At 44.4% G+C, this 17,087-nt stretch overlaps 1 protein-coding gene across 1 annotated transcript; it reads right to left on the bottom strand.

Moving 5' to 3' along the window:
- Positions 1-1,814: 1,814 nt before the first annotated feature.
- Positions 1,815-15,179, bottom strand: LOC147957683 (uncharacterized). Its single transcript, XM_087531817.1, has 4 exons — positions 15,066-15,179; positions 3,678-3,772; positions 2,515-2,625; positions 1,815-2,337 (listed from the first exon to the last, which is right to left on the bottom strand). Exons 1-4 carry the CDS (start codon positions 15,177-15,179, stop codon positions 1,815-1,817), a joined length of 843 nt encoding a protein of 280 aa, XP_087387943.1.
- Between the last annotated feature and the right edge of the window lie 1,908 nt (positions 15,180-17,087).

Raw genomic sequence — 17,087 nt, 5'->3', positions numbered from 1 at the left:
ATTATTAAGGTAAACCTAACCATAGCATGAAACATGTGGATCCAAATCAGCCCCTTACGAAGCAACACATAAACTAGGGTTTAAGCTTCTGTCACTCTAGCAACCCATCATCTACTTATTACTTCCCAATGCCTTCCTCTAGGCCCAAATAATGGTGAAGTGTCATGTAGTCGACGTTCACATAACACCACTAGATGAGAGACAACATACATCTCATCAAAATATCGAACGAATACCAAATTCACATGACTACTAATAGAAAGACTTCTCCCATGTCCTCAGGAACAAATGTAACTACTCACAAAGCATATTCATGTTCATAATCCGAGGGGTATTAATATGCATATAGGATCTGAACATATGATCTTCCACCAAATAAACCAACTAGCATCAACTACAAGGAGTAATCAACACTACTAGCAACCCACATGTACCAATCCCAAACTTGGAGACAAGATTGGATGCAAGAGATAAACTAGGGTTTGAGAGGAGATGGTGCTGGTGAAGATGTTGATGGAGACACTACTAGGAAAAGGTCTACTAATGGCGCACCTGTTTTGGCTACTAATGGCGCACTACAGGTGCGCCATTAGTACCACGCCACTAGTATATTTTAGTAATGGTGCACCACACGTGCGCCATTAGTGTCCCACAGGTGCGCCATTAGTATCTGGTATACTAATGGCGCACCACATGGAAGTGCGCCATTAGTAACAATTTTTTTAATTTTTTTTCTTCGTTTTTTTCTTAATCTCAGGTCACTATTTCACATATGAGATATCCAACACATATATATACAACAAGCATCCATATAACAATCATATCCAACACACAAGTTTCATCATATATACATACATAGACAACACATAGTTCCATCGTTACATATTACAAAAGTTTCACATTGTTCATCCAACACCGTTATCCATCAATTCACAAAAGTTTCACATCGATACAAAATAAAAACACAAATGGAAAAGAAGCACTCCATCCATGCAAGCTTCCGTGAATTAAATCAAATATGCAAAATGATAAACAAGAAGTTAGAAGAAGAAGAAGAAGAAGAGAAGAAGAAGAAGAAGGCTAGAAGAATACTAGAAGAAGAAGAACACTAGAAGAATACTAGAAGAAGAATAAGAAGAAGAATAAGAAGAATAAGAAGAAGACTATAAGCTTATTATGTAAACTTGATCATTTTGTGCTAACATAAGTAATTTTGGAGCTAACCTATAGGAAACTAAGCATATAAGCTCTAAGTTAGCATATTAGATCCAACTTAGGTAAAATGAAGCTGACCTATGTCATTTTGGAAAAGAACAAGAATAAGAAGAAGACTATAAGCTTATTATGTAAACTTGATCATTTTGTGCTAACATAAGTAATTTTGGAGCTAACCTATTGGAAACTAAGCATATAAGCTCTAAGTTAGCATATTAGAGCCAACTTAGGTAAAATGAAGCTAACCTATGTCATTTTGGAAGAATAAGAAGAATAAGAAGAAGACTATAAGCTTATTATGTAAACTTGATCATTTTGTGCTAACATAAGTAATTTTGGAGCTAACCTATAGGAAACTAAGCATATAAGCTCTAAGTTAGCATATTAGAGCCAACTTAGGTAAAATGAAGCTAACCTATGTCATTTTGGAAAAGAAGAAGAATAAGAAGAAGACTATAAGCTTATTATGTAAACTTGATCATTTTGTGCTAACATAAGTTATTTTGGAGCTAACCTATAGGAAACTAAGCATATTAGAGATAACATAGGTAACTAAGTATATATATATCATTTTGGAGATCTGACATACCTGACATAGTTCAGTTCTCATTGTTCTTCTCCTTCTCCTTCCTTAGCCTGATGCGCCAAGAGCGGCGAGGCGGTGGAGGCAGCTGTGGGATGTAGTCTTCTACCACAATTGGCGCGGTCATGTCGCCCAGCTGTGGGATCGTCGGTGCCACCACCGGTGCGTGGTCATTGTCAGGCACCACCACCATCGCGAGGCCACCTTTAGGCAGGACGGGCACGACCATCGCTAAGTCATCCTCAGCCACCACCATCTCTTGCCCTTGGTCAGCCACCACCATCTCTTGCCCATGGTCAGCCACCACCATCTCTTGCCCATGGTCAGCCACCACCATCTCGTGCCCTTGGTCAGCCACCACCAGTGCTAGGTCATCCTCAGCCTGATGCCCATCGTCATCCTGCAGCTCCTCATCCCCACTCTGCTCCTCTTCTCCCCCACTCCAGTCCGGATCATCCTTCTTGTTGTCAGAATCACTGCTGCTTTCGCTAAAGCCAGAATCACTGTTGCTTTTGCTACAGCCATAATCGCTGCTGCTGCTTCAATTGCCTGTCCAAATGCAACAATGACCGTTAACAATCGATTTGAGACAAAGCTAAATGTAGAGGAATAAGAAGAGGCAGAACGCACTGGCATCTTCGTCGTCAACGTAGCGCATGCGACACATAGTCGCGTTGAAAACCTTCACGATGAGCATTGTGGCGTCATCGTCGTACCTAAAGAGAAGAAAGTACTTGGTCCGCAGGTCGTAGGCACTGTAGAGCTTCTCCCAGCCACGACACAGGTACATGTGGCCCTGCTCGATCACCAACTCCACGTGCCACAGCCTGCGAACCCCGTTGCCGGCCTGTCAGAGCTTCACATTATCTGGCGGGTCTTCACCCAGCATCTTCATAAAAGTGTCAGGCAGCCTCTGCAATTTGGGACAAGGAGTGATGTAGCAAACAACAGAGTTATCATAATGAGATGGGTGAAGGGGAGATCTCTCGTTTTATATACCTGCCTCGTGGCTGATACTGAAGAAGAAAGTATGATACTGAAGAACTCGAAAGCATCCAACTCGTACTCCGGTGAGGCAGAGCGGCGGTGGCTGCTTCCCCCCATGCTTATCCAATCTTGCATGCATTTAAAGTTATTCAATCAAATTCCATATTATTTATTAACATGCTGCCAAGAAGCTTGAACATGCCATTAGTAATGTCTAGCATCATGGTAGAAAGAAAAGAAGTTAACATCTGAATGTTTCCCAGGCTTATTTAATCAAACATTAGTAATGTCTAGCAGCATGGTAGAACGAATTCAACCCTTATAGGCAGAAAAACAGCAGCAACAACAAAAACAGAACAGCCAGTAGTGCAAGACCAGATCATTTGCATTGCACAAATGACCAAGACCAATTGGATTTTACCTAGTTAAAGCCACCACAAATGCACAGGTGTACCTATGCATTTGAGCAACTAAAACTAGTTAGAAAATCCAATAGCTAAGCTAATTAGAGTGCCACAAATACAGAGAGCAGCCAAGTTAAATTAATAGCCCAGAACCCTAGCATAAGTTAAATTACACACACACACACACTTAGATAACCAACAGCACCCAAGTTAAATTACACACACACTTAGATAGCCAACAGCACCCACAGGAGCATGTATGCAGCAAGTTCAGTGAGCAAGATGACCACCACAGAGAGCCATCACAAATGACCTAGAGCACAGCAACTGGCAACCCTAGATCAAGATATAGCTATCACAGAGAGCACCAAAATTAATTGATGCTCATCTGGAACATACAACCAGAACTAGCAGGACTACCAAAGCATCTAAAACATGAACTAGGGCTAGATCATAGAGAGAACAGAGAGAGGAAAGGAGGAGCTCACCAAGAGGGGTTGTAGCCGTAGCAGAAACTCAGCCACACCAGTGCCACGGTGTGACTACCAACACAGCCGGAGCTCTGCTGCAGAGGAGGCTCGTACTGGACAACATTATCCACCATTAGCATATATTGCAGACATATACTGGACAACATTAATTTGAGTAAATATTAGATCAACAAGCAGTCATGAATCAAAAAGCAACCACGATCCGAACTCTCTCTCTCGGCTGGACAAATCCATGAGTAAAAAAAGTTCCACCTGTAGCATATACATGGGGATCTGAGAGAGGCTCGTACCTTGAGGAGAGAAGAGTGTGTTGCGCCTCTGCCACCGCCGTTAGCCCACCGGAATCCCACCTAGCCCTCCGCCCCGCTACAAGAACACCGGCACACAGCTCCAGATCAAGAGAGGAGGTTCCTCTGCCCCGTCTATGACTCCCCTATGGTGCTGTAGATCGAGAGAGAGAGAGAGGAGAGAAGAGTAAGCCGGCGGCGAGAATCGGAAGGAACCGGGGCGGAGGAGCAGATCGAGGGAGGAAGAGACGAGGGGAGGCGGCGAACCAGGGGAGGCGGCCCTTGTAGACGATGCGGATCGGGGAAGCGCCGTTGGTGGATCGGGCCTGACCTGCTCGATCTGTGGCTCCTCGACCTAGGGTGGGGAGAGAAGCTCGGTGGGGGAGAGGGCGAGGTCGCCGGCGGGGGTGGGGGTGGGGTCGGCGCCGATGTGGGAGCGAGGGAGGGAGGAATAGATGGAGAGGGAGTTTTGGAACAGATCGAGAGGTATATCAATGGCGCACCAGTTAGGGTGCGCCATAACTAGTTTTGTATATATATATATATAATTGTTAGTAGTGGCACATCGTGGTTGTGGTGTGCCATTACTAGTTAGAACTAGTAATGCGCACTTTACCAGGATGCGCCATTAGTATGTTTGGAAAAATGAAAAAAACAATTTGTTACTAGTGGCGCACCGCGTGTGTGGTGCGCCATTAGTGTCTTCCACACTAATGGCGCACCATGTGATGGTGCGCCATTAGTATATAGTAGTGGCGCACCACTTGCCTGGTGTGCCATTAGTGTCAATTTCATCTATAGCCCTTTTCCTAGTAGTGAGATTGACCCCCTCACGATGAGAAGATCGTTGGTGATGACAATGGCGATGATTTCCCCCTCCCGGAGGGAAGTGTCCCCGGCAGAACAGCTCCGCCGGAGCCCTAGATTGGTTCCGCCAAGGTTCCGCCTCGTGGCGGCAGAGTCTCATCCCGAAAGCTTGCTTATGATTTTTTCCTCATCGAAAGACTCCATATAGCAGAAGATGGGCATCGGAGGGCCACCAGGAGGCCACGAGGCAGGGGGGCGCGCCCAAGGGGGTAGGGCACGCCCCCACCCTCGTGGGCAGGGTGTGGCCCCCCTCTGGAACTTCTTGCGCTCAGTATTTTTTATATATTCTGAAAATGACTTCCGTGAAGTTTCAGGACTTTTGGAGTTGTGTAGAATAGGTCTCTAATATTTGCTCATTTTCCAGCCCAGAATCCCAGTTGCCGTCATTCTCCCTCTTTATGTAAACCTTGTAAAATAAGAGAGAATAGGCATAAGTATTATGACATAATGTTTAATAACAGGCCATAATGCAATAAATATCGATATAAAAGCATGATGCAAAATGGACGTATCAATTAGTAGTTGAGTTGTCAATTCAACCACACCTAAAAAACTTAACATCTGCAGCAAAGTATTTAGTAGCAAAGTAGTATGGAAGTAACGGTAATGGTGGCAAAAGTAAGAGTAGCAGTTTTTGTAGCAATCGTAATAGTGGCAACGACAAAGTAACAAAGCAAAGATCAATATGTGAAAAGCTCGTAGGCAATGGATCAATGATGGATAATTATGTCGGATGCGATTCTCATGCAACAGTTATAACATAGGGTGACACAGAACTAGCTCCAGTTCATCAATGTTATGTAGGCATGTATTCCGAATATAGTCATATGTGCTTATGGAAAAGAAGTTGCATGACATATTTTGTCCTACCCTCCCGTGGCAGCGGAGTCCTATTGGAAACTAAGGGATATTAAGGCCTCCTTTTAATAGAGTACCAGACCAAAGCATTAACACTTAGGGAATACATGAGCTCCTCAAACTACGGTCATCACCGGGAGTGGTCCCGATTATTATCACTTCGGGGTTGCCGGATCATAACACATAGTAGGTGACTATTGACTTGCAAGATAGGATCAAGAACTCACATATATTCATGAACACATAATAGGTTTAGATCTAAAATCATGGCACTCGGGCCCTAGCGACAAGCATTAAGCATAGCAAAGTCCTAGCAACATCAATCTTAGAAGATAATGGATACTAGGGATCAAACCCTAACAAAACTAACTTGATTACATGATAAATCTCATCCAACCCATCACCGTCCAGCAAGCCTACGATGAGATTACTCACGCACGATAGTGAGCATCATGAAATTGGTGATGGAGGATGGTTGATGATGACGATGGTGACGGATTCCCCTCTCAGTAGCCCCGAACGGACTCCAGATCAGCTCTCCCGAGGAAGATTAGGGCTTGGCAGCGACTCCGTATCGTAAAACGTGATGAATCCTTCTCCCTGGTTTTTTCTCCCCGAAAGTGAATATATCGAGTTGGGGTTGAGGTCGATGGAGTCCCAGGGGGCCCACGGGACGGGGGGGGGGGGGGGCGCCTTGCACCCTCGTGGACAGGGTGTGGGCCCCCTGATGTTGATTCTTTCTCCAGTATTTTTTATTTATCCCAAAACATGTCTCCATGGATTTTCAGGTCATTCCGATAACTTTTATTTCTGCACAAAAATAACACCATGGCAGTTCTGCTGAAAACAGTGTCAGTACGGGTTACTTCCATTCAAATCATGCAAGTTAGAGTCCAAAACAAGGGCAAAGTGTTTGGAAAAGTAGATATGTTGGGGACGTATCAAGTCCCCCAAGCTTAAACCTTTGCTTGTCTTCAAGCAATTTAGTTGACAAACTGAAAGTGATAAAGAAAAACTTTTACAAACTCTATTTGATCTTGTTGTTGCAAATATGTAAAGCTAGCATTCAAGTTTTCAGCAAAGATTATGAACTAACCATATTCACAATAACATTTAGGTCTCATGTTTACTCATATCAATGGCATAATCAACTAGCGAGCAATAATAATAAATCTCGGATGACAACACTTTCTCAAAATAATCATAACATGATATAACAAGATGGTGTCTCGCTAGCCCTTTCTAAAACCACAAAACATAAATGCAGAGCACCCCTGAAGATCAAGGAGTGACTATGGTAAAAGAGATCCAGTCACAATCATACTCGATGTAAATTAATCGCAATGCATGCGAATGACAGCGGTGCTCTCCAACTGGTGCTTTTTAAATAGATAGGCCCTTCATAGAGGGAAGCAGGGTTTGCAGAGGTGCCAGAGCTCGAATTTTGAAATAGAGATACATAATATTTTGAGTGACATACTTTCATTGTCAACATAACAACCAAGATATCACGATATCTTCCATGCTACACACATTATAGGCGGTTCCCAAATAGAATGGTAAAGTTTATACTCCCCCACCACCAACAAACAACAATCCATGGCTTGTCCGAAACAACGGGTGCCTCCAACTAACAACAATCGTGAGGGATTTTTGTTTGCAATTATTTGGATTTTATTTGAGCATGGGACTGGGCATCCCGATTACCGGCCATTTTCTCGTGAATGATGAGCGAAGTCCACTCATCGTGAGAATAACCCACCTAGCATGGAAGATACAGAGAACCATGTTATTTTGAGAAGACATAATTGCTTAGTTAGTATGCTTGAAGTATTATTATTATTATGTCAATATAAACTTTTATCTTGAAACTTTCGAATCTGAATATTCATACCACAATTAAGAAGAATTACATTGAAATTATGCCAAGTAGCATTCCACATCAAAAATTCTATTTTTATCATTTACCTACTCGAGGACGAGCAGGAATTAAGCTTGGGGATGCTGATACGTCTCCAACGTATCGATAATTTTTGATTGTTCCATGCTATTATATTATGCGTGTTGGATGTTTTTGGGCTTTATTATACACTTTTATATTATTTTTGGGACTAACCTATTAACCTAGAGCCCAGTGCCATTTTCTGTTGTTTCCTTGTTTTAGAGTATCGCAGAATTGGAAAATCAAATGGAGTCCAATTGACCTAAAACTTCACGGAACTTATTTTTGGAAGGAAAACAACCCAGGAGACTCAGAGTCCACGTCAAGAAAGCTTCGAGGAAGCCATGAGGTAGGGGGCGCGCCCTCCACCCTCGTGGGCCCCTCATGGCCCCCCCGATGTACTTCTTCCGCTTATATAGCTCCATATACCCTAAAACGATCAGGGAGCACAATAGATTGGGAGTTCCGCCGCCAGAAGCCTTCGTAGCCACCGAAAACCAATCTAGACCCGTTCCGGCACCCTACCGGAGGGGGAATCCCTCTCCGATGGCCATCTTCATCATCCCGGTGCTCTCCATGACGAGGAGGGAGTAGTTCTCCCTCGGGGCTGAGGGTATGTACCAGTAGCTATGTGTTTGATCTCTCTTTCTCTCTCTCGTGTTCTTGATTTGGCACGCTATTGATGTATCGCGAGCTTTGCTATTATAGTTGGATCTTATGATGTTTTCTCCCCCCTCTACTCTCTTGTAATGGATTGAGTTTCCCCTTTGAAGTTATCTTACCGGATTGAGTCTTTAAAGATTTGAGAACACTTGATGTATGTCTTGCCGTGTGTATCTGTGGTGACAATGGGATATCACGTGATTCACTTGATGTATGTTTAGGTGATCAACTTGCGGGTTCTACCCATGAACCTATGCATAGGGGTTGGCACACGTTTTTGTCGTGATTCTCCGGTAGAAACTTTGGGGCACTCTTTGAGGTTCTATGTGTTGGTTGAATAGATGAATCTGAGATTGTGTGATGCATATCATATAATCATACCCACGGATACTTGAGGTGACATTGGAGTATCTAGGTGACATTAGGGTTTTGGTTGATTTGTGTCTTAAGGTGTTATTCTAGTACGAACTCTAGGGCTATTTGTGACACTTATAGGAATAGCCCAACGGATTGATTGGAAAGAATAACTTTGAGGTGGTTTCGTACCCTACCATAATCTCTTCGTTTGCTCTCCGCTATTAGTGACTTTGGAGTGACTCTTCGTTGCATGTTGAGGGATAGTTATGTGATCCAATTATGTTATTATTGTTGAGAGAACTTGCACTAGTGAAAGTATGAACCCTAGGCCTTGTTTCCTAGCATTGCAATACCGTTTGTGCTCACTTTTGTCATTAGTTACCTTGCTGTTTTTATATTTTTCAGATTACAAAAACCTATATCTACCATCCATATACCACTTGTATCACCATCTCTTCGCCGAACTAGTGCACCTATACAATTTACCATTGTATTGGGCGTGTTGCGTACACAAGAGACTCTTTCTTATTTGGTTGCAGGGTTGCTTGAGAGAGACCATCTTCATCCTACGCCTCCTACGGATTGACAAACCTTAGGTCATCCACTTGAGGGAATTTTGCTACTGTCCTGCAAACCTCTGCACTTGGAGGCCCAACAATGTCTACAAGAAGAAGGTTGTGTAGTAGACATCAAGCTCTTTTCTGGCGCCCTTGTCGGGGAGGTGAGTGCTTGAAGGTATATCATTAGATCTTGCAATTGAGTCTTTTAATTTCTTGTTTTATCACTAGTTTAGTTTATAAAAGAAAATTATGAAAAAATGGAATTGAGTTTGTCTCATACGCTTCATCTTTTTAATGTCTTTCGTGAGTATGATGGAAAGGAAAATTGTGCCAAAGTGTTAGAAGAAGAATGCATTAAAATGTTTGGCCCTAAATCTTTGAATGATGAGCATGATTGCAATGTTGTTAGTATCAACTCTTTGAATATCCATAGTACTAATGATGATTGCACTAGTTATGATGAAAATGTCTCCTATAAACATGTCAATTTTTGTGGAGTGCATTGGGTTTGCAAGTACAAACCAAATAGGGAAGATAGATATTGCAAGAGGCATAAGCACTTAGAAACTAAATTGCTGCAAGAAAGGCTAGATGTTTGTGCTGAAGATTTAAATTTTCTTGGCCGTACTTGTGGACTTTGCAATGAACATGGTCATTTAGCTATCCGATGCAAATTGTTTCATGATCATATCGTGTCCAAAAATTGTGATGACTTGATTTCCCTTGCACATTATAATGAACTTAGTTTGCTTATGGGCTACGAAGAAATGAAACGTATAACTAAGCATCTTCCAGAATTTGCCTGTTATAAACTTCTTGGTTTTGATCTAGAGGAAATTTATATGTATTGTGCGGTGAATTTTATTGAAAATCCTTATATTGTAAACTACATAAAGAAAATAAAACAAATAGAAGATGTAGAGAATACTAATGAAAGGGAAGAGACTTCCCAATACCCTCCTATTATTTCTTATGATGAATCAGGTAACGAGGAAGAGCCTCCTATTCAACCAATCTATACCTAGAGGCAATAATAAATTAGTTATTATTATATTATATTTCATTGTTCATGATAATCGTTTATTATCCATGCTAGAATTGTATTGATAGGAAACTCAGATACATGTGTGGATACATAGACAACACCATGTCCCTAGTAAGCCTCTAGTTGACTAGCTCGTTGATCAATAGATGGTTACAGTTTCCTAACCATGGACATTGGATGTCGTTGATAACGGGATCACATCATTAGGAGAATGATGTGATGGACAAGACCCAATCCTAAGCCTAGCACAAGATCGTGTAGTTCGTATGCTAAAGCTTTTCTAATGTCAAGTATCATTTCCTTAGACCATGAGATAGTGCAACTCCCGTATATCGTAGGAGTGCTTTGGGTGTGCCAAACGTCACAACGTAACTGGGTGGCTATAGAGGTGCACTACGGGTATCTCCGAAAGTGTCTGTTGGGTTGGCACGAATCGAGACTGGGATTTGTCACTCCGTGTAACGGAGAGGTATCTCTGGGCCCACTCGGTAGGACATCATCATAATGTGCACAATGTGACCAAGGAGTTGATCACAGGATGATGTGTTACGGAATGAGTAAAGAGACTTGCTGGTAACGAGATTGAACAAGGTATCGGGATACCGAGGATCGAGTCTCGGGCAAGTATCGTAGCGATAGACAAAGGGAATTGTATGCGGGATTGATTGAATCCTTGACAACGTGGTTCATGCGATGAGATCATCGTGGAGCATGTGGGAGCCAACATGGGTATCCAGATCCCGCTGTTGGTTATTGACCGGAGAGTTGTCTCGGCCATGTCTGCATGACTCCCGAGCCCGTAGGGTCTACACACTTAAGGTTTGATGAAGCTAGAGTTATAGGGAATAGATGTACGTGGTTACCGAATGTTGTTCGAAGTCCCGGATGAGATCCCGTACATCACGAGGAGTTCCGGAATGGTCCGGAGGTAAAGATTTATATATGGGAAGTCATCATACGGTCACTGGAATAATTCTAGAGTTACTGGTATTGTACCGGGACCACCAAAGGGGTTCTGAGGGTCCACCGGGAGGGTCCACCTACCCCGGAGGGCCCTATGGGCTGTGTGTGGAGAGGGACCAGCCCCTTAGTGGGCTGGGCGCCTCCCCCCTTAGGGCCCATGCTCCTAGGGTTTGGGGGAACCCTAAAGGGGGGCGCCCCCCTTGCCTTGGGGGGCAAGGCAACCCCCCTGGCCGCCGCCCCCTCCTCAGATTGGATCTGGGGGGGCCGGCCCCCCTCTCCCTTGCCCCTATATATATGTGGGGGGTGGGAGGGCAGCCGCACCCAAGTTCTAGCGCAGCCCTCCCCCTCTCCCAAGTCCTCCTCCTCTCCCGCGGTTCTTGGCGAAGCCCTGTAGGATTGCCACGCTCCTCCTTCACCACCACGCCGTCGTGCTGCTGTTGGATGGAGTCTTCCCCAACCTCTCCTTCTCCCCTTGCTGGATCAAGGCGTGGGAGACGTCACCGGGCTGCACGTGTGTTGAACGCGGAGGTGCCGTTGTTCGGCGCTTAGATCGGAATCAACCGCGATCTGAATCGCTGCGAGTACGACTCCTTCATCTGCGTTCTTGCAATGCTTGCGCTTAGCGATCTACAAGGGTTTGTAGATGCACTCCCATTCCCCTCGTTGCTAGATTACTCCATAGATTGATCTTGGTGATGCATAGAAAATATTAAATTTCTGCTACGATCCCCAACAGTGGCATCATGAGCTAGGTCTATGCGTAGTTTCTATGCACGAGTAGAACACAAGTTGTTGTGGGCGTCGATTTTGTCAATTTACTTGCCGTTACTAGTCTTATCTTGATTTGGCGGCATCGTGGGATGAAGCGGCCCGGACCGACCTTACACGTACTCTTACGTGAGACATGTTCCACCGACTGACATGCACTAGTTGCATAAGGTGGCTAGCGGGTGTCTGTCTCTCCCACTTTAGTCGGATCGGATTCGATGAAAAGGGTCCTTATGAAGGGTAAATAGAAATTGGCATATCACGTTGTGGTTTTGGCGTAGGTAAGAAACGTTCTTGCTAGAAACCTATAGCAGCCACGTAAAAATTTGCAACAACAATTAGACGACGTCTAACTTGTTTTTGCAGCATATGCCTTGTGATGTGATATGGCCAAAAGGATGTGATGAATGATATATGTGATGTATGAGATTGATCATGTTCTTGTAATAGGAATCACGACTTGCATGTCGATGAGTATGACAACCGGCAGGAGCCATAGGAGTTGTCTTAATTTATTTATGACCTGCGTGTCAACTTAAACGTCATGTAATTACTTTACTTTATTGCTAAACCGTTAGCCTTAGTAGTAGAAGTAATAGTTGACGAGACGACTTCATGAAGACACGATGATGGAGATCATGGTGTCATGCCGGTGATGATGATGATCATGGCGCACCGAAGATGGAGATCAAAAGAAGCAAAATGATATTGGCCATATCATGTCACTATTTGATTGCATGTGATGTTTATCATGTTTTACATCTTAATTCCTTAGAACGACGGTAGCTTAAATAAGATGATCCCTCGCAATAATTTCAAGAAAGTGTTCCCCCTAACTGTGCACCGTTGCAAAGGTTCGTTGTTTCGAAGCACCACGTGATGATCGGGTGTGATAGATTCTAACGTTCGAATACAACGGGTGTAAGCCAGATTTCCACACGCAATACACTTAGGTTGACTTGACGAGCCTAGCATGTACAGACATGGCCTCGAAACACGGAAGACCGAAAGGTCGAACTTGAGTCGTATAGAAGATACGATCAACATGAAGATGTTCACCGATGATGACTAGTCCGTCTCACGTGACGATCGGACACGGCCTAGTTGACTCGGATCATGTATCACTTAGATGACTAGAGGGATGTCTATCTGAGTGGGAGTTCATTAAATAATTTGATTAGATGAACTTAATTATCATGAACATAGTCTAAATTGTCTTTGCAAATATGTTGTAGATAAATAGTTCACGTTGTAGCTCCCTGTTTCAATACGTTCCTAGAGAAAGACTAAGTTGAAAGATATGGTAAGCAATGATGCGGACTGGGTCCGCAGTCCGAGGAGTGTCCTCACTGCTACACAGAAGGCTTACGTCTTTGATGCACCGCTCGATGTGCAAACCCCTACAACGTCGTCTGTGGATGTTGTGAACACCTGACAGACACATCCTGATGACTACTTGATAGTTTAGTGCACCATACTTTACGGCTTAGAATCAGGATTCCAATGATGTTTTGAACGCCATAAGACATATGAGATGTTCCAAGAGCTGAAATTGGGATTTCAGGCTCATGCCCGTGTTGAGAGGTATGAGACCTCTGACAAGTTCTTTTGCCAACAAGATGGAGGAGAATAGCTCAGCTAGTGAGCATGTGCTCAGAATGTCTGGGTGCTACAATCACTTGAATCAAGTGGGAGTTAAAACTTCCAGATAAGATAGTGATTAATAGAGTTCTCTAGCCACTATCACTAAGCTACTAGATCTTCGTGATGAACTATGACATGCAAGGGATGGAGTTGATCCCGGAGCTGTTCGCGGTGCTTAAGACCGCAAAAGGTAGAAATCAAGAAGGAGCATCAAGTGTTGATGGTTTAACAAGACCACTGGTTTCAAGAAGGGCAAGGGCTAGAAGGGAAACTTCATGGATGGCTAACCAGTTGCAGCTCCAGTGAAGGAACCCAAGGTTGAACCCAAACCCGAGACTAAGTGCTTCTATTGTAAGGGGAACGGTCACTGGTAGCGGAATTACCCCAAATGCATGGTAGATAAGAAGGCTGGCAACTTCAACAAAGTATATACGTGTTATTAATATGTACCTCACTAGTACTCCTGGTAGCACCTGGGTATTGGATAACGGTTCAGTTGCTATTATTGGTGACTTGAAGCAAAAGCTACAGACTAAACAGAGACTGGCTAAGGGCGAGGTGACGATGTGTGTTGGAAGTGTTTCCAAAGTTGATGAGATCACCATCGCACGCTCCATCTTCCTTCGGGATTAGTATTGAACCTAGATAAATGTTATCAGGTGTCTACGTTGAGCATGGATATGATTAGATCATGTTCATTGCAATACGGTTATTCATTTAAGTTAGAGAATAATGGTTATTCTGTTTACATGAATAATACCTTTCATGGTCATGCACCCTATGCGAATGGTTCAGTGAATCTCGGTCGTGGTAATACACGTGTTAACGCCAAAAGATGTAGATAGTACCACTTTCTTGTGGCACTGCCGCTTAGGTCATATTGGCGTAAGATGCATGAAGAAACTCCGTGTCGATGGATGTTTGAAGTCACTTGATTTTGAATCGCTTGACACATGCAAGCCATGCCTCATGGTCAGGATGACTAAGATCCCGTTTTCAGGTACAATGAAACAGGTAAGTGACTTGTTGGAAATCATACATGTCGATGCGTGTGATCCAATGAGAATTGAAGCGTGCAGTGGATATCGCTATTTTCTCATCTTCACTGACGATTTGAGTAGATATAGGTATATCTATCTATCTATCTATACCTATAGTAATTACAGACTCCCAAGAAATTACTACGTTAATTTTTTTTAGAAAAGGAGGATGACCCCCAGCCTCAGCATCTGGGAGATGCATACGGCCATTTTATTGATTATTCTCGAGGACCTTACAAAGTAGTACAACAATATGCCTGAATCCGCCATCTTGGCAACATCTGCCACTACTCCTATCCATATGATGAAGGGGGTGCAAGCTGGGCCAAATACCCAGACCTCTCACCTAAGCCTAACATCTAAAGCCGGAGGCCCCGACCGAGCCACATACCGGGTCGGGGGCACAATCCGGTCTGACGCACTCACATGTGTCGTCACCGCCATCTTCCACTAGTCCATCTTTAGAGAAGATTGAGGTGCCAACCTTGGCAGGATCCTCCGCCATCGACGCCATCAAGACGCCAAACGACGACCACCATCTACACTAGTCCATCTCCAAGCAGAAGGAGCGCTACCACAGGACGAAGAACGGCGGAGAATAGGTGAAACGCTGCACACAATGCCGCCTCCAAACACCTCACATGCACCGCAAAGCGCCCACCATGCTTCCGGGAACCCTAGGCGACGCCTTCAAGAAGGAGCGCGACGAGGGTACGACGCCGTCGCCCGCAAGGGGAACTAGAGCTTTCGCCCAAAGGAAGATCATGGTGAAAGATGGGAGAGGACCTCGACAAGGCCTCCAAGAAGGGGACCGACGCCCAGCAAAGACGCCGCCATTGTCGTGGCCTCCGCCGACGGCCAAGGATTTCCCCCGGTCCCGCCCCCATCCCATCCACCCAGCCAAAGACCTGGCCAGGGGAGTGCCCGCAGCCGGAGAAAGCGTTGGACCTCATCGAAGCAGGCACGCCGGGTGACGGGGCACCCCGACCCACTGTAGTAGACGTCCACCGAGACCTCGCCGCCCGCATGGCCGAAGTCGCGGACCACCAGCACCCACGACCGTCGCCCGCCGAAGAGGCAACGCCGTCCACATTGCCCGAGGCTGCCGCCCCGGCATCCACCCACCGCACACATCCCGTCGAAACATGGGGAACGACATTACCACGTTAGTTAGTAATTAAGAACCGTTCATCTTAGATGGGACCGAATTATTATGGTGGAGATCAACCCATTTATCTGAGACCCAAATCTTATATTCTTTTACTAATTAGATTAGATCTGGGCCTGATTCTCAACAAAAAAAACTGAGCCTACACGTTGATTCTCATAAGCCACGTAAAGTAGCCTCCGGATATTAAACCGTGGTTTAGATAAAAAATAAGCAACCGTGGTAGAGTCCTCATAGTATACGGTGCAATTCCACCCAAAATTTTAAAAACTGCACACGCATCATGGCTAAGAAAAATTATAGATGCACCATCGCTCCCTCATGGCTTGATGCGTGTCCTCTCTCCTCTGCTCTAGCCCCTCCTCCTCGGGTCTACCATAGCCCACGGCAATCTCCCTATCCCATAGCAACCCAGCGGCCACGACGAAGCACCGAATCAACCTAATTTTCTCAGATCGATCCACCTGCAGTACATGTCTAACCTCTTGCTTGCCCATCAACACTTGATCGATTCTGCCCCATGCTACCCCAGGCAATGCCAAAATACATAGACGTACACACCAGTCAGCCGGCAAGAAAATAAACACATGCATCCAGAGGAGACATCGCTTTATGGACAAAGGTACGTAATTTGCATTTTCTCTGTTGCATCATGGGTAGATTAGTATATAAATATATAAATGCCTAATTAAGCTAGCTGCATACATAACCTATGTCCGGATTACATGTCCGTACATGAACCAAATAAGACGATGTCATGCCTGTATCTTATTTATATTTATACCTATACTAATTACAAACTCACAAGAAATTACCATGTTAATTAGAATTTATGAGGCGTTCATCTGGTGCGGCTGAATTATTACGGCGTAGATCTAATGATAAAATTCTGGGCATTTTCCCCCTCGGTTGTAATAAAAACTGAAAAGAAAATAAGTCCCGTGTCAATCTTATCACGGTTGTACCTTGCAAAAGAAAAAACCATATCTCGCTTAAAAACTACCGTGTCAATCTATCCATAGCTCGGCTAACAGAAAATATGAACACTAACAAACCACGTTCTCCTGATTCTCTGGATCTATACGCAGCGATGTCCCAGAAAACCCACGATGCCCCCGCCGCCGCCATCAACTCATTCGTGACGCTGAGGGTGGTCTGATAGGACAGTGCTTGGCCGCCAGTGCTATCCATCGTCGTGCCTCGCTGCCTTCAAGTGCGCCCCGACCCGGTGGCTGCTGCCATTCA

Source organism: Triticum urartu, chromosome 7A, assembly GCF_056163025.1.
Source record: "Triticum urartu cultivar PI428250 chromosome 7A, HENAU_Tu73, whole genome shotgun sequence".
Lineage (NCBI taxonomy): Eukaryota > Viridiplantae > Streptophyta > Magnoliopsida > Poales > Poaceae > Triticum > Triticum urartu.
This window is presented reverse-complemented; position numbering and strand designations above follow the sequence as displayed.